General features: G+C 35.0%; 1 protein-coding gene across 1 annotated transcript in view; it reads left to right on the forward strand.

Annotated features, from left to right (window-relative positions):
- The window catches only part of Acap2 (ArfGAP with coiled-coil, ankyrin repeat and PH domains 2), an 80,650-nt gene extending 58,148 nt beyond the window's left edge, over window positions 1–22,502 (forward strand). Inside the window, exons 14-24 of the mRNA XM_010624061.3 lie at window positions 382–590; window positions 939–1,008; window positions 3,582–3,673; window positions 5,160–5,344; window positions 5,835–5,939; window positions 6,322–6,414; window positions 7,381–7,568; window positions 8,005–8,114; window positions 9,838–9,948; window positions 12,259–12,320; window positions 18,091–22,502. Of these exons, the coding sequence (XP_010622363.1) occupies window positions 382–590; window positions 939–1,008; window positions 3,582–3,673; window positions 5,160–5,344; window positions 5,835–5,939; window positions 6,322–6,414; window positions 7,381–7,568; window positions 8,005–8,114; window positions 9,838–9,948; window positions 12,259–12,320; window positions 18,091–18,191 (1,326 nt within the window). The 3' untranslated portion in view covers window positions 18,192–22,502. The remainder of the gene's footprint in view (window positions 1–381; window positions 591–938; window positions 1,009–3,581; window positions 3,674–5,159; window positions 5,345–5,834; window positions 5,940–6,321; window positions 6,415–7,380; window positions 7,569–8,004; window positions 8,115–9,837; window positions 9,949–12,258; window positions 12,321–18,090) is intronic.
- The last annotated feature ends 3,333 nt before the right edge of the window (window positions 22,503–25,835 follow it).

Here is a 25,835-nt window from a genome sequence, read left to right on the forward strand (position 1 = left end):
TTGCATGTTAAAATAGTGTTTCCCTTCTCTCTGCCTTTCTTATTTTGCACATGTTTGTTATATTGGTTATATATGTGTGTGTATATATATATATATATATATATACACACACACACACACACACACACACACATATATATATATATATAATTTTAAATATTTATGTTTTTTCTCACTAGACTAAAAGTCCATTCATTAATAGAAGATCCTATATCTTCTTATTCTTTAATCTCCAGTGCTTAGTATAGTGCCTGACTTACACCCATTATAGACCATTAATTTATGAATTGGAAGCTTTTGTCTGGCACATGCAGCATGCAGCATAATATCACAGTCGTCTTCTTTTAATAAGCAAAACTAAATATTTCTTAATTCTTTTAGAAGCTGGATAAGAAATCATCTCCATCAACAGGAAGTCTAGATTCTGGAAGTGAGTCAAAAGAGAAATTATTGAAGGGAGAAAGTGCACTGCAACGGGTCCAGTGTATCCCTGGCAATGCCAGCTGCTGTGACTGTGGCCAGGCAGATCCGAGGTGGGCCAGCATCAACTTGGGTATCACCTTGTGTATCGAGTGCTCTGGGATTCACCGGTAGGTAGGCCTGCCCAGAGGAGAGGCTTCCGTCAGATAAACACATATTGGGAATTATTGTGTTCCATTTGTTAGAGAATAATCTTCATTTTTTTAATTTAACTACCAGATTGTATCTTTGTACCTTTTATAAGGTGGCTAAAGTTCTGGTTTATAAAGTGCTTTCAAGAACTTCTGTTCATCCATTATTAATCAGAATATCTAGCCCTATTTATGTATATTCATGGCTATATTAGAGCCTATACTACTTTAAAAGAGAAAAATAATTTGCATAAATATACAAGTAGAATAGAAACTTGATAGTTTTATATTAATGAATAATGCAGTCCTTTTTTTCTCCCCACATAGGAGTCTTGGGGTTCATTTTTCAAAAGTACGATCTTTAACTTTAGACACCTGGGAGCCTGAACTTTTAAAGGTAAAATATTTGTATGCTTATACTTCATATTTTACACAGTAACACAGGTGTCATAGGTTCATCACCCAGAGAGGATACTTAAAAAGAAGTAGTTTGAGTCAGGCCTTTCTAGAGGAAAGCCAAATTATCCCTCTTACTTGTAGTTAAGACAAGTCAGAGAGCTTCAAAGTATCTAAAGTTTATAATTACAAGGCTGTAATAGGACAATGAATAATGTAGAAGAGTAAGAGAACTCCTTGGGAAGAAACAGAAGTCAGATGGTATTACTGGAGGCATGACAGAGGTGCAATACTGAGATTAAGATGGCTTTGGTATTTATTCTAGAACTATAGGGGAGGAGATGGGGAAATCTTTTCCCTTAGGCAAGTATGTGCAGGAAAAAGGACTAATTAGATGCAATTAAGGTAAGATTTGTAAACCCTTACTTTTAAATTAAAATAACATATATCAAAGATAAATTTTAAAATAATCAACAGAAAAAGAGAAAAAAATCCCAACAGTAACTGTCGTCTTCGCTCAAAGTTGTCTCTTATTAATATTTTGCCAAATAGTCTTTTAGACTTTTATTTCATCTTTTTATAATATCTTAAAGTGTTTAAAGATAATGATTGAATATAGTATGCAAATGTAATATTTTGGAAAATAAATAGTGATTCCCCTAATTTATTTTTCCTAATAAAATTTTGGTTTTTTTGGTAATTTTTGAAATTACCTCATTTTATAAGAGTATTTTATAAGTTTTAATTAGGGTGTATGTGTGAATTTATTTGTTGGATAATGTAAAATATATCCCTAAGTCTTGGTATTTTTTCTGAATTCTTTTTTCTTTTTTTAACTTATTTCTTTGAAATGGGGTCTCATTACATTGCCCAGGTTGGTCTTGAGCTTGTGGGCTCAAGTGCTCTTCCTGCCTCAGCCTCTTGAGGTGGGGACTGTGGGTATACTCTGCTACACCTGGATCAAAATTCTTATCCGAGTATCAGTTGTTAAGCAATCCTTTCTTCTCTCATCATTTTGCTGTTTATCCTTTGTTCTACAATAAATTTTTGTAAATGGGGTTGGTTGCTACAAATTCTTATTTTGTATTGTGTCTGTTATCTTATAGGACAGTGAGATGATTTTTTGAAAGGCTTATCTGAATATAATTGGTGTCTTTATTTTAAAAATAAAAAATGTGGGCTGTGACTGTAGTTCAGTGGTGTAGTACCTTCCTAGCATGTGTGAAGCCCTGCATTCAATCTCTAGCACCACAAAAATAATATAAGATAAAATAAAGTAAAAATGAAAACAATGTGATATGTAAAAGTGGAAGTAGGGCTGAGGAGGGATGTAGTTCACTGACAGAGCACTTGGCCTTGCATGTGAAGGCTCTGGATTCAGTCATCAGCACTGGCAAAAGCAAAACCCAAAGAAAACCAAAACGAGCCCCACCCCTAAACACAGTAATAAAAACAAAACCCCCTGAAAAATGGCAAATAATGTAAGAAGTACTTGTGCATTGGGGTCAGGGAAAGAAAGAAAGAAAGAGGGAGGGGTGGGGAGAAGGAAGGGGAGAGAAAGGGGACAGAGGTGCAGCAGAAGCAAGGATACCCTGGCAGGATACCCTGGTAAGACGAGGATGTCTCAGAAGTCAAGAGGTTCTGAAAGGACCCAGACTCGGGAGGAAAAAGGAAACCTTTTTCTCATGCCTGCCTAATGTACCCTTTCTTAGACTGCCCTTCTCAGATTCTGCTCCTGTTGTGATTGTGTTTTTCATCTTGCCGTCTTACCCTAAGCCTTTTGCCTTCCCACCAGCTCATCTTAACTGTGTTCTCTGCACCTGCCGATTGTGTCATCCCAGTGTACACTCAGTGTCCTTTTTATGCAGATAAAATGTTCAGGAAAATGGTTTGGGGAATCTGAATCTTGGCATAAGCAGCATGTTTGGCGTAGGGTCAGGCCTGGAACGGGGCACAACTGGAAGCAGTATGGGTCACCATGAGGTTGTGTAATGTGTTAAGGAGGCAAGGAAAGTGCAAACCAAATTAAAGCCATGAATGGACAGATAAAGAGGAAAACCTAAAAGGCTTTGGGACGTATAACAAGGAATTCGTTAACATTGGAAGGAGGAGCTCCTTTAAAGGAGAGGAAAAAGCCCCAAAATAATTTCCATAAAGTCGTACATTTGACAGATTTGAATATTTCTTTGGAAGTGAGGAGAAAACTGAAAAGCATGGACATTGAACTTATTTTCCTAAGACTGGCCAGTAGTAATTATACCTAAGTATATAGGTTATGCTCTGTTGTCATACATCTTGTTCTAACATGAGCATGTAGATAATGGTAATTGTGGATAGAGAGGTTGATTTCATGTATCTGTGTATATACATAGAATCTGGTATAGGAGTGGCAGTGCTCTAGGGAAGGTACTCTGATGAAGAATGGCCAAATGATAGTGTTACTCTCATTCCTTGTCTCATTTTAACTTTTAATTTCCTTGTAGAATGAGAGGTTGATTTAAGAACTTTCGTATTTTAGCTTATCTTAAAGACTTCTAATTTATATAGCTCGCTTTTCTATTTTCTGTCAAACAGCTTATGTGTGAGTTGGGAAATGATGTTATAAATCGTGTTTATGAAGCTAAAGTGGAAAAAATGGGAATCAAGAAACCACAACCAGGACAAAGGTACTATTCCAGTCATCTTGATGTGCTACCTTTTTTTTTCTAATCAGGAATACAGCAGTGCTTTTATTTCACTATAACTACATATAGCATTGAGCTAGTGTTTAAAAATAGTAATGTCTGCTTCTGTTCACATGTGACTATCTCTGTCTTGTATAGATTAATTGTATTTTGAGCATATCATAGTTTTCAGATGAGAAGGAATCTTAAAATTAAAACTCTACCTAGAAATGTGAATATTCCTAGCCGTTACAGTAGATGATTAAAGTTCTTTTGGTGGCAGGCATTCAGAAGATATAGTCTGTCCCTTAAAGTTTCTAAGGATCGAGTTCCTACTGCCTATAATGAAATAATTTAACATTGTTGGACTTAGTTCAGCAAATATTTGTTGATCACATACTTTATGCATGCATTTTGATACTGAGGAATTGAGGATGAAAGGTTGCTATAGTAGAAGAGAGAACTTAATTGCTGTGTCTGAGATTATATTCCCAGTTTTATATACCGAGGCTTATTTACGAAGTGGCCAGGAGTCAGTCAGTCAGTGCCTTGGAGACACATACTTTTTGTACTCAGTGCTACTTTTAGTCATCGTTTTTTTATTTTTAGCATTCAGATTTCATTTTTGCCATAATCCTTTGTCAAAAATTTTTCTAAGACAGTATAATTTAAATCAGAATCTTATATATGTAAAAGAACGACTGAGATATTTAAAACCTGAAAATACCCTTCTCTTTTAGCTGAAGACCTAAGCAGTTTAAAAGGCTATAAGTAATAAAAACTATAGAGCAGAGCCAGGCGTGGTGGCGCATGCCTGTAATCCCAGCACTTGGGAGGCTGAGGCAGGAGGATCACTGTGAGTTCAAGACCAGCCTGGGCTACATAGTGAGTTCCAGGTCTGTCTCAACTACATAGTGAGACCCTGTCTCAAAAAACCAACCCCCCCCAAAAAAAAAACTATAGAGCAGATATGGTATTTGATGATTGTATCATAAATCAAAAGTTTAAAATGTGACATCTTTTTCTCCTCTATAAATTAGGAATGCTATATTGTTTTAAGGTAATTATCTTATGAAAAATTATGTTTGTCAGTATTATGTGATTATCTCTTTGAGTATAAACAAAATTAAAATTCATTTCTATATATTTTTATTGTTTTCCTGGTAATATTTTTCATTCTTAAAAAGTGTGAGGGAATTTATATAGAAATGAATGAACACAAACTAAAAATCAAAGTGCCATATTAATATGTGTCACTTTTCATTTAGGTTGTATTATTTGTATTTCATTTGACAGTGAAATCAGTTCATTAAATATTTGGAAGAGAAATATTGTATAATGTCACACATTGTTTTAAGTGTGTCATATCCAATGACTTTGCTTGAAAATATTCAATGTATAATAATTGAGTATAATGTATACTCAATCTTTTGAGTAGTAGCTATGCCAAGGATTAAGCAGAACATCATGACATTTTTATGTATACCAGACAGGAGAAAGAGGCCTATATCAAAGCAAAATATGTGGAGAGAAAATTTGTGGATAAATATTCTATATCATCATCACCTTCTGAGCAGGAAAAAAAGTTTGTCTCCAGAGGCTGTGAAGAAAAGAGGCTGAGCATTTCTAAACTTGGGCCAGGTGACCCAATCAGAGCATCTATCCAGAGTTCAGGTATTACATCTTTCTTGTTTTTAATGTTAATATTGTCTTGAGCTGAAGTCATTTCCCTCATCTCTGAATTAATAACCATTGTAAACTTTTTTAAATGCTATAAACCTGATTCCTTCAACATATTTTAAGGAGAAACTAGATTTCTTTGTCTTTAAAACACTTGCATCTAGGGCCGGGGATTTAGCTCAGTGGTTCTGCCGCCTGCCTTGCAAGCGCAAAGACCTGAGTTCGATCTCCGGTACCAAAAAAAAACCCAAAAAACAAAAAACAAAACTTGCATCTAAATAGTACCATGGTAATTCACATAAAACTGCTTAAAATAGGGGAGACGGGGATTATTAATCTATCATGCCAAAAAACCCTGAGTATCTGATTAACTACCTGATTTCCTTCCTATTTTTTCCTCCTAAAATTTTCCCAGTAACGTTTTTTCCTGCCCTTTTCCCTTCTTATGGCCTGCTTTGTGCTTTGCTAACTTGCATGACCCCAGTGGTTGCTGTAAATAGCGACGAGGCCAGGCGGGAGTCTCTCTTCTGTCCTGATGAGCTAGATTCACTCTTCTCCTACTTTGATACTTCTTCAAAACTGCGTAGTAGTAAGTACTACTCTTGTGGAGCATTCCAAGTTTGTGCCAGTGGTCATTGTGCGGTGTGGCCATTTCTCTAGATGTTACCCATTGTCTCAGAATTACACATTACTTACAGTCATACTGTAAATTAAGCTTTTAATACCCCTGACATTTTATGGAGTAATGAGATGTGTTACAACTCTGAAAATAAAGTTTATTTTCAGACTTTGTGATTGATTTATATCACAATAAGTGTTCAGAAGGATTAAAATTGTATTAAATATAGTCCACTGGTGGTGACTGAGTTCATGTTGACATGTAAAAGCTCATTTTAAGACCTTGTTGGTTGTTCAAGATTATATTCCAGATGATATGAACTTTAATCACTGGCTAATTTTTTTTTAAATAGTCAAAAGTAATGACAGTGGGATCCAGCAAAGCTGTGATGATGGAAGAGAATCTTTACCGTCCACAGTGTCAGCCAGTAGTTTATATGAGCCTGGTGAGTTGATGAAATCCACTGTTAATTGGTACATTGTGCTGAAAAATCCATGCGTAAATACCTGGTCTTGATTAAATCGTTTCTAAAGGAAACTTAGAAGGTACTAAGGAGGGAGTAATATTGTTAAGTGAAAACGCACCTATTTCTCTTACAGTTTGGACGTTCACTACTCGTTGCACATTCTTCCAAGCTTCCTGATGTGTTCTAAGTGTCTTCCTATAGGAAGGATTATTTTTAATCCACATGTACTTTATGTCTTCATTCTATATCTTTCCTTGTGGCTATCTTACCAGGTGGGAGACAGTCATCTCCCTTGCTATTAAGTTTTTCTTCTCAGTGCTGTAGTCCTACATTCTCTCTACTGTGATTTCAGTCTTTCAGAATTCTCAGGGGAGTAAACATTCTTCAAATTGTTTGAACAAGTTATAGGCCAAAATGCAAATGTAGTGGATCATCCTTAGAATGAAGAGTAGTTTGATCTAGTAGTAAAATTCTTCCAGGATTCTGGATTCCTGTTCAGTCTAGGCTTGTAGGAATGCAGCCAGTTTTAATAGAGTAATTGTCCTTGCCATTGAACATAAGCAGGAGCACAAAAGATGGAGCATACTGGTTGATGTCTTTGTAAGAGGAGGTTGAGTATTCGGGATGTGATTACAGGAACCAAGATATCTATGTGAAAATCTCCCATAAGCTTATTATGGTAGATTAATGGTTTCTCTTACATCACAACTTTCACATTGTGATACGTTATTAAGAGTTAATTTAACACAAAATTTACCATTATAACAATTTTTAAATGTACAGTTCAGTGGCATTAAGTATATATTCATTTTATTATGCCACCATTACCCTATTTATCCACAGAATTCTTTTTATCTTGCAGAACTGAAACTCCACCTATTAAGCAATTCATCCTTTCCTTGCTAAGAGCTCATTTTTATTAATGTATTTGTGTTTGCTGTTCAGAAGGAGAAAAACAAGATTCTTCTGTGTTTCCCGACTCTAAACATCTTAATCCAGGACTTCAGCTTTATAGAGCTTCGTATGAGAAAAATCTTCCAAAAATGGCTGAGGCTTTGGCTCATGGTGCAGATGTGAACTGGGCTAATTCAGAGGAAAACAAAGCAACACCACTTATTCAGGCTGTACTAGGGGTATGAATTTATGCATTAAGGTTTTCACTGGTAGTAAAATATAAGTTATAATAAATTCTGAACACAGCTTTGGTATTATTGCTGTTTTTTTCCTTTAAAAGATATGCTGAAAAATAATGATGCCTCTGCGTACCTCATAGTGATTGCTGAGCATCGCTTTGTTTCAGCTTTTTCTTTTCTTTTTACAATGGAAAAAAATTCTGATAATAAAAGTTGTAGTATGTTTTGCTAGATCATAAACTGTAAATGGATTCCTATTGGAAGTGGTTCTTGAGAAGTAACTAATACAATATTTTTCTGCTTTTCTGGGGGTATTTTTAGAAGGAAAATGAAATGGAAATGCTCTTTGAGTAAACAAAAATACTGTTTTTAAATAGAAATATACTGCTCTTCTTGTTGTTTGCATTTATAAATTGTTACTCTTTTTCCCTTTAAGGGCTCTTTGGTGACATGTGAGTTCCTCCTCCAGAATGGTGCTAATGTGAACCAAAGAGACGTCCGAGGGCGGGGACCACTGCACCATGCCACCGTCTTAGGACACACAGGGTAATTATAGTGTTTAAATATTTGGAGAGATTTTATTTGAAAAAATCATTCTGAAATAATGTTTTGCCTTTTCAGGTTGAGGTCATGAGATAGTGTATAAAAAGATGTGTCCCTATGACTTACATTGTCAGTGATGGAATTTGAAAATTAAAAACTGATTTAAAAAAACTATGGTTTTTTAGATATGAAAACTGCCGAGCTTACTTTGACCCTAACTTATTAAATAGCTCAGTTTTACTACTTTCTCTTTTACTGAAATTGTGATGATTTCGTCAGACAACTAAGTGTATTTATACCTTAAATGTTTAGTGTAGCTGGTCAAATTACAAACTAAACTCTTAGTTTAGGCAGTTGACATTGTGATATCTAGAGCAGTATTAAGACTTACAGAGCAGTAAAGCTATGAAAATGGACTTTCTATTGGATAGTATAAATAAAGTAGAAATAGAGGTGTTATACAAAAAAATTATCATAGGTGATTATTGTTTTTTATTTTAAAAATTATTAACCTATTTGTGATACTAGGTATTGAACTATTATAATTCTTCCTGTATAGGCTCTACCCATTCTTTCATATTAAAATGTTTTTTGCTCTGTTTCTTCAGATTATGAGTATTTGTACAGTATAGCAAGAAGACTGCTTCAGAGCCTTTGCACTGAGCTATATCCCCAGTCCTTTAAAGATTTTTTTATTGTGAGACAGAGTCCTGCTAAGTTACTAAGTTGTTCAGGCTGAACTTGAACTTGAGATCCTTCTGCCTCAGCCTCCCACAATTCTGGGACTATTGGTGTGGGCTATTATGCCCTGATAATACAGTAAATTTTTTCCTAAATGAAACATTTCAGTGTTTCCAATTATTATTTCCTGGATAAGTGAGAAGGTATTCTTTTTTAAATTCTTTTCTTTTAATAGCATTTCTGTCTTTGTGTGTGTTTGTGTGTGTGTGTGTGGTACTAGGGATTGAACCCATGGCCCTCACATTGTGATTCATCCTCCACCCTTTTTATTTTTTTATTTTGAGACAGCGTCTCTCTAAGGCACAAAGTTGCCCAGGCTGGCGTTGAATTCTACTTCAGCCTCCCAGAGTGCTGGGATTACAGGTGTGCACCACCATGCCTGTCTGCCTGTCTTAAATAACCTCTCTCTCTCTCGACTTGTTTTCTCTATCAACAAAGATTCATTTCAATAACCTCATCAACACTTTTCTGTTCTTAAAACTGGCAAGGAATTTAACTTATTCTTTGTATTTTCTTCTTAAACTATCATAATCCTTCCTGTTTTATGGCCTAGAGTGACCTTTCTGTTAAGTGTTCTGGTATCTGGGTATATCTTTTTTTTTTTTATTTTTTTTTTATTTTTATTTTTTTTGGTGGGGATTGAACTCGGGTCTTTGCACTTGCAAGGCAGGCCACTGAAACACTGAGCTAAATCCCTGGCATATCTTTTTATGATATTCTTTGAGGCAAGAGACCATAAATTATGTATCTCACTATGCTATACAGTCCCAGATTATATAGAATAGTATAAGTGAAAATACTTTGTCTTGTAAAATACTGATATTTGTAAACTTTTATTATTTGAATTGCTGTTCATTATTTTTTAGAATGAACTAAGAATTTTCTAACAAAAACATTTAAATGAGGTAGGGCTTTAAATTTTTTAGGGCCAATATTAATTTTCTTCTTGTTGGCAATATCTCAAAAATATTGTTCCCTTAAACAGGCAGGTATGTTTATTCCTAAAGCGAGGTGCCAATCAACATGCCACTGACGAAGAAGGGAAGGACCCTTTGAGCATAGCTGTGGAAGCAGCCAATGCTGATATAGTAACCTTGTAAGTGTGTCCTTCCTACTTTGTTATTCCCATGCAAGATGTTACTTGTGCACTGTGTTAACCGGAATTCTTTCTCAGGTGTGAACTCTAGACTTGGTTGGTATTTACTGTGAGCCTTGTATTTCCCTAAGTACAATAAATGTAGTAAGCACTTTTAAGTGCCTGGTCTGATTTGGTTCTTATAACACCGCTGTGAGGAAGATATTGTTTCTTACTATCCTTATTTTCTAGCTTAGGAGGCCAAACCACAGTTTAAGAAATTAGTAAGTGGTGGAGTTGCAACTTAATATCAAGAATTTTGAACCTAGCCAATTCTTCTGTATTTCCTGACAGTAGAAGTGACTTCTCTAAAACAGTTAACTCTTAGTAGACTGTTAGGGTTGGGGTTGAGGACTGTTCGAGTAAATCTACTGCCTCAAGGCTTAGAGGATTATAAGCAGGAAGGACAGCTGCATTGATGTTAGTAACTTTTAAGAAGTTGCATTACCTTTGAATAATGATAGGAATCTGTTTTAAAAAAGTTTTTTCACATGAACACTTGATTAATGTTTTTATTGTTTTGTTGTTTGGTACTAGGAATCGAACTCAGGATGTTGTGCTTGTCAGGCAGGTGTGGCCCTTGATTAATATTAAGATAAAATTCATGGTTTTGAATGTTTGAATAAAAGCTAATTTGAGCTATTAAGAGAAATTTGTTTTTTGTGATGGTACTGGTGATTGAACTCAGCTGTGCACATGTTGGGCACGCACTCTTCCACTGAGCTTCAACCCTGACCCTCTTTGTTTTTCATTTTGAGACAGGGTCTTGCTAAGTTGTTTAGGCTGGCCTCAAATCTACGACAGTCTTCTTCAGCCAAAACAATAGCTGGCAAGAAGAAGACTCTTGATATGCAAACTTGGAACAAAGTAGTTTGTTATCCTTGGATTCTAGAAATGTGACAATCACCTGTATTTCAGATACCAGAAGAATATTTTGTACAGAGTCACTTCCTCATTCTCGTCTGGGTTAAGTGAAGCTTAGAACTAGTGATTTACCTCCCATTTTAGTAGAGAAGCAGCCTCATTCACACTTCTTCTCAGTCACAAGGAGAAATTCCCATGACTGTCTGAAAATCTGAGCTGTTACTGAGATTCAGGACATGCTGTGTGCTGCCCCTGCTGAGCCCTGCCAAATTCAACACGGCAAAGCACTCTTTCCTCACTAGAAGAATCATTGTCACTGTGGAAGCTGTTTTATGAAAATCTAAAACTACTAAGGCATTATAGATTTAGAATAGGAGGAAAAGAGTGATTTCAAAAAATTAGACTAGGAGACTGGGGATTTATCTCAGTGGTGCCACAGCCTGTCTCACAAAACACCTGTATCTGTTCCCAAATTTTTAAATATTCTCATTCTATTTTATGTGAGTTCATTAGTTTCATTTAAGAATTTTTGTACTATGTGTCCTCTCTAAAAATTTACACACAGAGAATGCTTAAGGAGCTATTGTTAATTCTTACAGCGGTTGAGAGGAGTTGGAGGGAGTCATGGAAGTTTAAAGACAGGAGAAGTCCATGTCAGGTGTGGCAGTTGCCAGAGAGGACAGCAGAAAAGTGTAACATAGGCTGGGAAGGCAGTGGGTATTTGGTGGTCAGCAGTACTGAGTAGGAGAGGGGTACCAAAGGGGATATTTGCCTATTTTTAAATGTGCTTAAAATTAGTAAAGAGAAAAAGAAAAGAAATATTTGTCACCTACTGCCAGAATAAATCCATAAAAAGAATAATAATCAATGTATAACCTTAGGAACATCTTGATAACCAATATGTATGTATGTATCATTATATGTATTATAATTTTTGTGTGATGCTTGTCTATTAAAATTTATTTACAGTATTTAGAGGCAATGCATGCTATTTATATGTGGGGAATTCTCTCACTCAAAATGAGCCAAAGTGAACTAAGAACAGGCTATAACTATTCTGTAGGAGCAATAATTTCAGTATACGGCAGTTAAAATTTGACAGGTTTCTGCGGGAGCCAGGAATTCTCTGGAGTGTGAAGGAAGCAAACTACTAGAGGCGTTGCAGGGATCCTGCCCAAACAGAGCTGAAATACACGTACTGTTTTCATGATAATTGTATGAAGATAAGATATACTTATTTTTGTACCTTAGATTTCTAGGTCTGATAAACTAAAACCCAGCTTGTTTCAGTGACAAATACTGCTAAAGGGACGAAATTGCATTAGTACATGTATTATCTGCTTATATAATTACTCATAAACATTCATGTATATAACTTCATCTGAAAGTCCTTTTATTTAATTTTAGGTTACGGTTAGCAAGAATGAATGAAGAAATGCGGGAATCAGAAGGACTTTATGGACAGCCAGGTCAATATTCCACTAATAACCATACTGAAATGCAGTATAAGAAATGTATTCAGGAATTTATCAGTTTACAATTGGAAGATTCATAGTTCTTTAGCCAACTAACATGACTCTGTAGAGTTTTTATAACCTACTTGTAAATTGTGAGTTGTTAGCTATGTTCTGTACTGCCAGAATTCTTGGGTGGCTAATCCTGGGCCTTTAAAAATCCATAACTGTTCCTATTCCAGCACACATTTACTTGCTGTATTTAACTCTGGCTGCTGACTTCGTTATCTCCTATACAGATGTCTTCCATATATACATTCCAGTGAAGTGAGTGGAATGATAAAAGTATTCTTTATATACTTACAGCAGCAAAATAGTTGTTTTCTCTTTGGAATTCTTTTTAGTTATCAAATTAATATAACAAAATTATTTTCTTTTTGTTATTCAGGGAATTTCTATAAATGTGTTCAGGGAAAACCTTAAATGAAAAAAACCACTATATGTTTGGAATATAAAATATTCAGTATGAAAAATGCTAAGAAAAAGCTTATTGATGAGTTTTGTATTCCAATCTAAAAGTGAATTGAAGAAGTAAAATATAAATTTACTAGTAGGCTTAGAAGTTCATAAGGGAAGTAGAGTTAATTTAAAAGGTTGAAGGGAAAAGGTCTTGTTTTATTGTTAGCCCCGAGCATTTGTATACTATCTGTTTTGATACGTGGCAGTATTTAGAACAAAATTTTGTGAACCTGGTGGCAAAGTACACTTACTTTTATTAGAGAATCTCAACTCATGATCACCTCAAGTTTCATTTTGACTCATTTTACCTGTGAGTCAGGTTGTCAAGAAAAGAAGTGTTGCTGATCAGATTCCTCTTTGACGAGTACATGCTGATTAGACATTCTTCACAGAGAAGAGAGTAACTACGGGATCTCTAGTTTCATGATTTTGAGTATATGAATTACTAATCTGTTTAAATTCATATACGTATTAGTAAAAATTTCAGATATTCATAAAAATACTTTAGAGCATTCAGTTTGCAATGAGTATATTTGATTTTTTAAAATGAATATTGGTAATATTTTTATGGTGGCCTGGTAATATCATCTCTTCTTTCTGTTTAAATATGTTGTAAATTTCTGTACTTCCTGATAGCTTCAACCATTTACTTTAACTCAATATTTAATATCAATATGGGGCATTTTTTTTTCTCAGAGGACTGTATTCACTACTTATTTTTGCCCTAATTTAATAGGGAGCAAGAAAGGACTGAGCATAGAGGCACTGGATCTAGGTGCTTCTAATCTAGGGCATCCCATGTTAATCCTATGGATCACATGTACCACTGACTCATGATATTCTGCAATGTCAAATGCTGGTGATGGGTGAAGCTCCAGTGTTAACTCTGGATTTCACCTATTTGTTTTACACTTGAGTGTTAGATTTTAAACAAGTTACAGTTTTGTAACAGATATACTTAAGTGATAGTTTTACTAGGCCATTTTTGAGGCCTTTATGTTTAAGCACTTTAAAAATAAACATTGATCAAAGGATGTGACCTGACATTTGTGAGAACAGTGAACTTCAGGAGTTTAAGTTAAACAAATTTTTTTCTTGAAATTTTAAACTTAAATGTTGGGTCAGCCACTCTTTCCTTAAGTTGTTTGCTGATGAGATTCAGCCACCTGATTAGTCAGAAGGTTAGTGGATGACTCTTCTCTGGAGTTGGAAGCTTGAAAGGACAGAACTTCGATGTTCTTGCTACTTCCAGTTCCACCCAAATTGTTTGGTTTTCTTCTGCCATTGTTTAGAGCCCTCAGATGTCTCTTTCACTGTTACATATGTGCAGGCTTATTTATAAGTATATAAACGTTTGTTAATCAACAGAGATACCAATTTTTCTGATTTATTTTAATGAAAAATTGAGAAAGCCTCATTTTGAAACAAACTTTTCTGCCATTCTCAAGTTTCAGTTTAGAGGTTAAAAAAATAGGTGAGGATTCTGGAAAGAGTGTATCAGAATAAAATGAGATTTTTAAAGAATCTATTTTCAGATTATCTTGAGAATAATTCTACTTCAGTCCTTTGTAGGTCCTAATATTTGAAACATGCTTATACAGGTGATGTGGTGACGTGGCACAACGCTTGCTCTCCTCTTTTCCTTCCTGAGTCTTTGGAGAGCAGAGGTATTTGGCAGTAGCTCTTTGTTTTTCATCTGCTTACTGTATCACTATATACTTTTTCTTTCAGAGACTGGTTGATTGTTTTTTTTTAGTCCCCCCCCCCCATACAAAGTGTCCTACCAGTAGAAAATCTCAGAACTCTAGGCAGTTTATAGTACAGGAATTTTAAGTCTTTTGGTAGTGAGGAGGTCTACTATTTAAAAAATTCGGATATAATGTGTGGCAATCATAAACCTATTTCTAGTAAACCTCATTTTCTGAACCTTCTGTTACAATCCAAGAATCTGAGACTTCCCATTTTTGAAAGGCAACCTTAAGAACACACAGTTTCCGAAGGGAGAATGTGTCACTCCTTGGTAGCCCCCAGAACTATTAGGAGGCCTGAGTGGGTGAGGGAAATAGCAGCACACCTTGCTCTCAGCTATTGGAAATCTGTCAGAAAATAATTTCCCTCAAGGAAGCATCTTCTGGCTCTGTGACTTGTCTTGATGGCTGGCACGTTCTTAGCCAGATGAGAATCACTGGCCTGGGCACTAGTACTGGTTATATGAATGTGTAGCAGACAAAGATTGGGGATCACTGATCTCATGAGTTGTCGAAAGAAACTTAGCAACGTAGTGGGGCAGGGTCATGCATATGATTACTTTGGGCTAGGTCTCATATGCGGTCGTCAGTTTGAGAGAGTTCTTTTCAAGAGCAGAGTCAATAAACAATTGAGTCATTATAACTGCAGTTACAATGGATATTCTGAATCCCAAACTTGAAAATGAATTTTAATTATCAATGGAAACAAAGAAATTTATGGTTTTTTTATTTTTTCTTTTTTTGGTTTTTTGAGACAGGGTCTTACCATATAGTTCAGACTGCTCTGGAACTCATCGTGTATCCCAGGCTGGTCTTGAACTCACAGCGATCTTCCTGCCTGAGCCTCCCAAGTGCTGGGATTACAGGCGTGTGCCACCACACCTGGCTCAAAGCAATCTGTTTTAAAACCTCAGAACTGTACAGGCACATATAAAAGCTTACTTTCCAAAATAAAAAAGGAATGTGGTTAAGTAATTTAAAGAATATGCTTAGTATTACAGATATTGGGGGAATCAGTTTTTTATCATTTGTAATAAACTATAAAATGTTTTTCTGCGAACATTCTAGGACGGCATAGTCTGGTTTTGTTTATGTGTTCTAGTGTAGACAAATTATATTTGCCTTGGGAAAAATTCCAAATGAATAATCACATTGAAATTCAACTTGTGGTAGCTATGCTAAATATCTTAGTCACTATTATTCTTGTAACATTTGCTTTTTGACAACACATTTTGAGGTCTAAGAAAGGTAGTGTATTAACAGTGCATTCATTAATGTTTTGTTAGAAACTGAATGTTAGAAAGTTTTTTTGTGTGTTTGAAGATGGAAATGTCTCTTGTATTGTGTTGACCTTAAATGTATTCAGTCAGTGAAACCAATGATTATTATGGCACCAACACTTTCCTTCAAGGAAGCATTTAATTTAGTAAATGAAAGGTCTTCTGATTTGCTTTGCATGGTACAATGGACCTATTCAAACATACTGGTGTAATAGGTACTAGATGATTGAAAAACAAAAACTAGAAAAAATACAGCTTTTTATACAAATATGCATTGCTAATTGTAGAAGCCATATATTGCCATTGTACTGTTGTGATACTTAAGAATGTCCATCTGGTGCTATCTGTAAACTCTTTGGCATTAGCATCTGCTAGATCCTTCTTCCTAATTCTTCTTGAATGTATAATGCGTGCCTTTTAAGTTACTTCTGGTGTTGAATGGTAAAATCAGTGTGGTATTTTTGTATTATAATCTGCACTTTACACTTTCTTGGGAGTAAAATTCTAGACTATCTAGTTTAAATAGTATTTTAAAAATATAATGTTTACAATAAATATTTTACATATTTTAATTCAACATCTAAAAATAAGAAAAAAATTTAAAATATTTTGTATGGTTTGTTAATTGCTATTATGGTTCTCTTATTTTATATGTTTTAGAATGGCTAAAGTGGGAATAGATCGTAGTTTGCCTTTTAATGTGGAAATGAACTTCAAAAAAAAAAATCATAGGATTGTCTTATCAGTTCCAATATATCAACTTTTAGTTTTTAATAAATCTTACTTTTTTCTTTTTAAAGTAGATTGATTAGGCTTAACTGATTTTTTTCAGGCCATAAGTAAATTTCCAGGGCAAAATGAAAACTATATATGATTTTAATAAATTGCTTTTTATATAGGTGAAATATTAAAGGGAACTAAGTATTAAAAGTATTAAAATCTTTTTATTAAAAATCTTGGATTATGGTGTTAGGCCTTTTTAATAGCTCTTCTCCTACATTTTTCTAATTCTCTAGCTTTTGGTATGACATCTGTTGCCTCAAAAATCTTGCTCCTTAAAAGTGACAAAATTTACTGCACTATTAACACCTGTAGCAACGAGTTTGTTAGAAGATGGATGCAAGTTATCTTATGGTGAATAAGTACAAAACCAGGTTGTAACAATAATAATCCAAAACAGTATTTTATACTCAAAATCTTGAGCACAGAATATTCCAAGTGTATCTATAAGTCCTTCATTGTTGGGTTGATTTCTTAAAAATCTATAAAGCTAATGTTTAGCAGGAAGCAAACATGATGAATTATTCATTTTGAAAATAAGATTCTTTTGTCTGAGGCATTAATTTGTATGTGTATATATAATTTCCTATGGCAAGAAAAAATAGTATTTAATTTGATATAATGTTAATATCTTAATGAACACCTCTTCAAGAATATTATATGTATACATATATTTATTTCTCTAACAGGTGGCTTTTTCCCATTTTGTTGTAGCATTTTTTTTTTCCAGTATCAGGGAATCAAACTCAGGACCTTGTGCTTGTGAGGCAGGCATGGCACCACTGAGCTAAATCCCTGGCTGGTTATAGAATTTTTGCTCATATGACTTATAATAAACAAAACAACTTTTGACAATGTATGACTATGATTTTATAGTCATTTTCTAGGCTTTAAAAATTTTATGTGTAGTAAGCAGTGAATTAGATGCATTAGTTTAAAGTTTGAGTATGCTATTTTAATTTAAATTTCTTCTAATTAAAAGATAATCCTATAAAAGAAAGTTGTTTTTCCTATCTGATTATCATTTTGTTTTGTGAATAACTTGCATCCATCAAGAACACTAGTATTTGGCTTTGGTAATTTCTTTTGGCCTTTAACAAAGGAAAATTTTAGTTAATGTCTTGTTTACTATGCCTCATTTAGAATGACTAATTTCTCGTGTGTTAATAAATGTTATTTCTTTATCTTGCTTTAAAACACCTGCATCCTTGCTCTTTTCTAACTTTGAACTTTCCTCTGTGGCTGCATCTGAGGTGCTTTTTTCAGGTATAGTTTTTTTCTTTCATTATATATTTTCCTTGCATTTATATTTAGTTGGCCTTTTTTCTTCCAAAAATGATCATCTGAACAAAATAATGTAATGATATAAAAAATAGTTAATACTTATAAAAATGAATGTTGTTTTATTAATGCTTTACTTGTATACATTTTAAGTGTCCTTATTTTACTTTCATGCAGGTGATGAAACTTATCAGGACATTTTCCGTGATTTTTCACAAATGGCATCCAATAATCCAGAGAAACTAAATCGTTTCCAGCAAGATTCACAGAAATTCTGAATTTTTAAAGAAGGGAGAATATATGAAATCTGGTGACTTCCTAATGTGTGCAGCTGAAAACTCACAACTTTTGCATTTATAATTCTACTTGCTTAATTTTGGTAGATAGATATTGCATAGCTTGGGGAAAATACCCATTCACTGATAGTTTTATAAATTGAAACGACCTCTCATAGTTGGAAGAAGAGTCTACTGTAGTACCTCTTTTATTGAAAGGGAAAAAAATAAATCCTCTTTAAATGGCTATTTTTTTTAATAACTAAAAGTTGAATCTAGATTAGGGCCACCTCTAGGTTTCCAAGATGCTAAGTGTGTAGAGGGAAAAAAAAACTATTCTCTTGCCAATAATACTATTATTTTCCTGTGCATCATGCCCAGGATCATTCAGTGAAAAATGTCTATGTCAAGTGGGAGCCAGCTATCCTTTTCTGTCTCAAGAATGTGTCTTTCTTTAGCTTCCCTGATGATTTTGGGTCGTTCAGAGATAGGTGTAGTGTATTTTTTTTCTTGGTAACCTAGCTATCATATATACACTGTAAGATTTACTTATTAGAACTAGAGAATATGCTTTCCCCCATTTGCTCAGAAATACCATTCTACTCTTTAGATGATAGCTTACTAGATTATCGACCAGCACTCAACAGACACATCATGGCTGTTCAAGTAGACAGTAATTCAGTCCTTCAGATTTATTCCATCTTATGAAGCAAAGGAGCTCTTAATTTTTTTTTCAACCATCAAAAGGATCCCAGTTCAAAAGTTGTAGTTCCTTATTGTTGGGTTTATTTCCTAAAACCTTAACAAATTATCAGTATAATAAAACTGTGTTTCAAAGATTACGTTGCAAAATTATACTTTAACCAAAATGTAAGTTCCAAAAGGAAAATTGATTTATTAATCTTTGTAGGGCTTTTTATATTTGAAAGTTGTTATTTTTAAGATACAGTTTTCCTAGTGCTACTGGTGAAAGAAAAATCTCTTTGCATAACAGAGAAAAAAGCCTGTTTTTCTTATTATATTAAAATATACAGCAGGAAATTCCTTTTACTCTTTTCTACACTTAGCCTTTGTACTGTACACAGTCTACATTCTTTTAAATTATATATTATGAATATAGTTTTAGAATTTGGGGACGTGAATCACAGACCCTTGAGTTCCAAGATACTATGAACATACCTGTTTACCATTTATATACTACAAACTAGTCTGATTACATTTTTGACATGTCTTATCAGGAATATAGAATAATTACATAATTTGCCTTGTGGTTCCTTTTCGATGTTGTGAACAGTTGGTTTAATATTCTCTTAGAAATGATGTCAGTGATGTTATTGGTACTCAGTTTCTAAAGAAAAGGTTTTAAACTTGTAAAAGAGATATTTAATCAGAAAGATAATACATTTTTCCCTAATAAGTAGAATCTTAGAAGTTGATTAAACTCCAAATCAGAATCTAAGAAGTTATATTGAAATAAATTCACATCATAGAAAATGTTCCATAATTTGGTCAAATTGCAAGCATGTAAGGCTTACTTAGTAAATATAGTCACTATGTATTAAATAAAGATAAAAATGTAGTTTGGAGTTATTTCTGAGGAAATATTTTCAGAGCATTATATTTTAATTGCAACATAATAGAAACATTAAATTTTTGCTGTTTTTATGTGAGTCACAGATCACCTAGCTTTGTAGTACTTAGTTTAAAGGCAAAAGTTTGACTTGTAACTTCTTTTATTAGATTGTACTTTGAAATTAATTGACCTACAGATCTCAAGGAAGACAAATGTGTTAAAACAAACGGGAGGGAAGGAAGACAGAGAAAAGAAAGCCTCGCATTTCCTTTATACACAGTGTCTGCTCTTGTTTTAATCCTAGATGTTGCTCCTAAAGCTCCTGACCTTTGTCAGGCTTCCCTTTTGACCTGGTCCTTGGTGCTTGAGACCCCCTCTGGGACCTCTGTGGTGATGAGGGGAACTCACTGTGCCCTCCTTTCCTCCTTGGTTTGAATCATGAGTTGTTAATGCGATAGTAATTAGCGTCTACTTATATTTAAAGGTCAGAGATGTACTTGAAGTGCTCTACAGGTGGTCATGGTTTTGAATTGAGTATTTTCAGAGAAAGCCAAATCTTTAATGTTGCAGGGAGACTGTAATACAAAAATACATAACTGGCTTTATTTCTTGAATGTGCTCGAGACCCCACCTGGATTAAATTTGGCAGAAATGATGGAGTAAACCACAAGACTTTAAATTAATACTCACAAGGTAGGTTGGCTCTTAGGTGAATTTCACTGTGTCTGCTAGTAGCTTTTGGATAGTGTAACATATCTGAGTTTTGTTATGCCATGAATTATTCAGTGCATCATGAGAAATTGTAGTAAAACCATGTTAATCTTACTCTCGGGCTTTTTAGTCTGTGTGATTGCCCTTTATTTTCTTCCTATAACTGACCTGATGATAGTAGTTTCTGATTCTTTATCTTTATTTGGTTAGCTCATTATGTTTAGTCCACTCACTTGAAGATTGGATTAATGTCAAAATAAGAATAGTAGCACTATGAAGAGTTCATAAAACAGTTTCATTTTAGAATTAGACTGGAGGTAATTGAGCAATCATTTGCAATGCTTCATTATAACATTTGCATGTGTTAGGTTCTTAGGGTTTAAAAAATTATTTTTAGTACAATCCTTAGAAATTCAGAAATTTCCATGGACTGTGTTACATTATGCCTAACTTACACTGGTTTTCACTGTAGATTTTCATGAACTTTAAAATTTACTTTCTCAAACATACAGGCTTAATTTGTAACATGTACTTTAGTTTTTCTTAAGTGCATTTTAGGAAACACTTTAGACCTTTACAGTCTGCAAAATTTTAACTTCACAACAATGTTAATAGTATTTTAAAAATGTAATTTTATGCATGTAAAATATGATCACAATAAACCAAATTGTGTTTAAGAGTAAATATATTACCCATTTGGAATAACTGACTTTTCTAGATCACACTTACGTTGTCAAGTTAACTCTTCTGTATGATGATAGCATTGACATGAGCTGGAAAAAGTTTATATTTTTATAGAAATTATGGCCAGAGTGACTTTTGAGGTGTGTGATTTAGTAGAAAGGGCACTGGAGTAATAGTCACTACCCTTTTTGATTCAGGGCTTCTCACAAAATGAAATGAGTGGGTGAAACAAAGTGAAAAAACAAAAACATCTGTATTTTGCTATTTAAAATGTACTTTGACATTAGTTTATCTCACCTCTTCTCACCATAGTATTCTGAGATCATAGAGCTTCATCTTTGCCTTTTGATCATAGTGTGCTCCCGTGTTTTACAGAGGTGGTCCCTCAGTTTGCCAGTTGGTGGCAGAGCTGACACCAGAACCCAGATCTGACTGACTATAAGTCAGAGGCACTTTACTTGTATCATGAAATGCTGTAAGGCAGCAAAATCTAATAATGACTGCCAGCTTTCCTTGTGTTTCGTAATGAAGATGCCAGCTATTCTAGAGGACCTTGTTTCAAGGTTTTGAGGAATAGATTGGGGTTTGAAGACATCAGATTGTAAGAAAATTTACATTTTTGTAATGGCAAACATCAATGAAAGCAAAATATTATAAAGGTAATTTGAATTAAGCATTTACTGATTTCTTGATGCTTTCAAATGAACGAGGTAAAAGAGGCTTGGATTTAGTTTTGTTGAATCCTAACGTATATAAAGATGGGTTATGAACATCATTTTCTGTTTAGATAAATTTATTCACTTAAAATTTGATAATTTGGGGACAAAGCAACATTTGATGAAATGAAATTTTCTCTGCATTGGTCTTCTAGATTTACTTTTTCTCACTCTCCCCCAAATCCCTATTCTGGGTGTTAATCTTCAACAGGGAAAGCTTGCTACATTATATAAAGATTGTTGGCACCATTTATTTTACACAAAGGCTAACAGTTAACTTTTTGAAATAATGAGATACTTTTCTGTATGTGTATACTTGTCCTTTGTGATATTCCTGGATCATTCCAGTCATAAAGACTTATTACATGTAATATTTCTTGCTACCTGTGAAAAGGTATATTTTAAAGAATGTATAACCAACACTCCATTTACTTATTAGTATGTAGAAGATTTGTATCTAATTCATGAATGTAGTTTTACCCTAGTCTGTCACTGTAAATGGAGCAAAGTACATACATTATTGTTATAGCTATTCTAAAATGTATATTATGTAAGAATTGTAAATATTATACTTGATTAAGTAATTTGTATGCTGAAAAATTACAATAATAAGTCAATAAAAATCTTACCTCTGGCAATTTTTTATGCTCAGACTTCTGCTTTCTTGTGAACAACACTGTGTTTATGTGTTAAGTATTTAGAGTACTATATAACATGCCTGTAATCCCATCTACTTGGGAGGCCAGTCTGGGCAACTTAGCAAGACCCTATATCAAAACAAAACAACCCCAAATGGGCTAGGGATGTTGCTCATTATTAGAATGATCACCTAGCATGTGCGGGAAGCTAGTACCCTCTCCTCCCATGAAAAGTGCCATATGCCTTTCCAGCCGCTTTAGATTTATCCTATTAATGATTAATTCAATCAAGAAAACCTTAAAAAAACTATTTCTTGGGCCAGGGATTTAGCTCAGTGGTTCGGTGGCCTGCCTCGCAAGCGCAAGGACCCGAGTTCGATCCCCAGTACCAAAAAAAAAAAAAAACTATTTCTTTTTGTTCATAGAGTTATTTTGGCTCCTAATTCATTACCAAAAATCTGTAGAAAGCTTTATTCTGTTTGGCCCTTCCTCTAATTTTTTATCATTATGATTGACATATATGTTAAAGTTCCTGGTCTAGGCAATACATTCATACTCCTTGCTTTTAGTAAACAAACAACATTTCTGTATGAATTGGGACTGAAGGAATGGAGAGCTGGAAAATCAGAATTGAAAGTGAGTTGCCTGCTTTTTGCCTTCTTAAAAAGTTAATTGAAAGCATATACATAAACTCTCATGTAACTTGCTTTATTCAACTCCATTTCACTTGAAGAGTCCTCTGCAGAAGAGATGCACATCAGTGTCAGTAAATGTTTTAAATGGAAAGCCAAGCAGTCTGCCTTATCCTTGTTGCATAAAATAAAAAGGGAGAGGATTGTCCATAAATCTGACATGCACCTGTGTTGTCCAAAATGGTACCCACTGATCACATGTGTCTACTTAAAGTTAGACTTCATCGTTCAGTTCTTCATTGGAAAGAGCGAGCCACCTGAGACCCCTGCTTTGAACAGGGAGGTCAGAGAGCACATTCCTCACTGGGGCTGCACTGGAGAATGTTGGGGAGAAGCTGCTGCTTCCGTGGCCTGCAACCCTTCTAGAGCTGTGGGTATGGCCTTATACTGTGAGGACCTGCAGGTTTGTTACCTGCTTTTTCTCAATAGGATTGAAGGCATTTTGTGAAATGTTTCAAACATATACACAGATAGACTAGTGTCAGTAGCCATAGGCTGATGGCTAACATTGTTTTATTTAAACTGCCAGTTTTCCCCTTTCCCTTTTTCTGAACTAAATCCCAGACATTTCACTAGCGTATCATTACATGTGACTGTTTAAAAGATAACTCAAATAATTGATTTCTTGAAACTATTAAGATAACATAGTTTTTATAGATTTTTCCCAATTGTCTCAACTGTGATTTTCAAAAATAGACTATTCAAATCAGAAGTCATAAGATCCAGTCAGCTAATATGTCTCTTAAGTCTGTAGGCTTTTCCCTCTATTTAAAAATATTTCTACTTGCAGTTTATAGAATACATTTTTAAATGACTTCATTATTTTAGTTTAAACACTTTACTAATGATGGTTTTGTTTCAGTTTCTTGTCATAAACTTAGCTCACATGGCTAAATATTTTAGAACATCCTTAATTATTTCCTTAGAATGAATTCCTTGAAGTGAAAAAATGCTGGTTTGATGGGTGGGAATATTATTGTTATTTTATTTTTTTCTTTTTGTATCAGGGATTGAACTCGGCACATTGCACTTGTGAGGCAGATTCGGTGCTAAATCCCTGGCCCCCGGGTGGTACATTTTTGAGGCTTAATGTGTCAGGCATTGTGTTAGGTACTGGAGATGTTGTTGCTTTAAAAAAGAACAGCAGAAAATACCTCCTGTTCTTGGGGTCTCCTTACTGTGGAGAAGTCAGGACTGGGGTGGTGTATGTGGGTGGCCACCATGGAGTGGTTGAGGAGGGGACCTCTCCCAGAGCCTTGGGGGGGGGTTGGAGACTAGTCAATGACAGGAAAATCAAACTCTGAGGCTGGAGAAGTTGGATATCTACCCAGCTGATGTGGAGATTACGCACAATTGCCTAATCCCTGATCATAAATCAGAAAACCCAGCTAAATTTCAAACTTTTTTTTTTTAAGACAGGGTCTTGCTATATAGTTCAGGGTAGCTTTGAATTTACTGTGTAGCCTAGGCTGGCCTCGGACTCTTGGCGATCCTCCTGCTTCAGCATCCCGAGGGCTGGAATTATGGGCGTACCCCACCACCCCTGGCCGAAGTTCAACTTTGAACTGTAGGGTTACTCTGCTTGCCAGAGTTCCTTGTGTACTTAGACATGTTATGATACACCCAAGAATATCTATTTTAAGCCTAGAAAGTAGGATATATCACCATGGGGCATGGTACACTTTTTTTTTTTTTGTACGAGGGATGAACTCAGGACCTTGCGCTTGCCAAGCAGGCGGTGGCACATTGAGCTAAATCCCTGGCCCCCTCACTTCTTACACTGTCCTTTCTACAGGAAGGCCGGATGCCATCTGAGCATGGGAGGCTTGATGTTTTCCCTGCTGTGTCCCTGAGTGCCACTGCGCCAGTGTTGTAGTTTCCAGTTATTACTTTTTCTTTATGGGCAAAGAACTGGGAGCAATAAACTGAAACTTGGAGATAAAATCAGTTTCTTAGGTGCGTGATATAAGTGGTCGTGTTATTTATTTCTTATAAATTTCAAGGGTGGTGATCTTATGTCTGAAAAATAAAGCATTTGTTGAATAAATTCTAGAATAAGTGGAGTAAGGAAAAATCACCTGTTGATGTATGTAGGGGACCTACAGGCATAATTCCAGAATTATTTCTTTCTATTATTTGGAGATGTAATTATTAGAGATTTGATGTTTAACACTATAGATGATCCAGAAAAGCTGTGGTTGCTAAACTATATTTTTGCACATGTTCGCTGTTTCGACTTAAAAAAATGAGTTTGGCAAAGTTTATTCTTTGCTAAGTATTAGCACTGTTCTGATTTTAATCTTGCCAGTTTAAATTTCCAACCCGAGCTAGTTTCCAAGAGGTGAAGCCCGTCCAAAATTAGGAGGGGAAATGTAGAGAGAAAATTATTCCCTTTATTTGATCTAGCGTTTCTTTAGGGTAACTGAAGGTCGTCCTGAGCTGGGGATTCGCAGTTTCTCCACAGCTCAGCTTAGCTATCCAGCATTTTGCTGGGCAGGTTAGGAACAGGGGTCCCCAGCCAGCGGGTGCGGCGGACCTTCGGGCTGCTAAACTTTGTGAGTTTAGGACCCGGCGGCTGCGGAGCTCGTGCTAGCTCCGCCCCCCGCGCCTGCGATTGGCTCCATGCTACGCGG

The sequence above is a fragment of the Fukomys damarensis genome, unplaced genomic scaffold, assembly GCF_012274545.1.
Source record: "Fukomys damarensis isolate Sample0158 unplaced genomic scaffold, DMR_v1.0_HiC HiC_scaffold_12, whole genome shotgun sequence".
In the NCBI taxonomy this organism is placed as follows: Eukaryota; Metazoa; Chordata; class Mammalia; order Rodentia; family Bathyergidae; genus Fukomys; species Fukomys damarensis.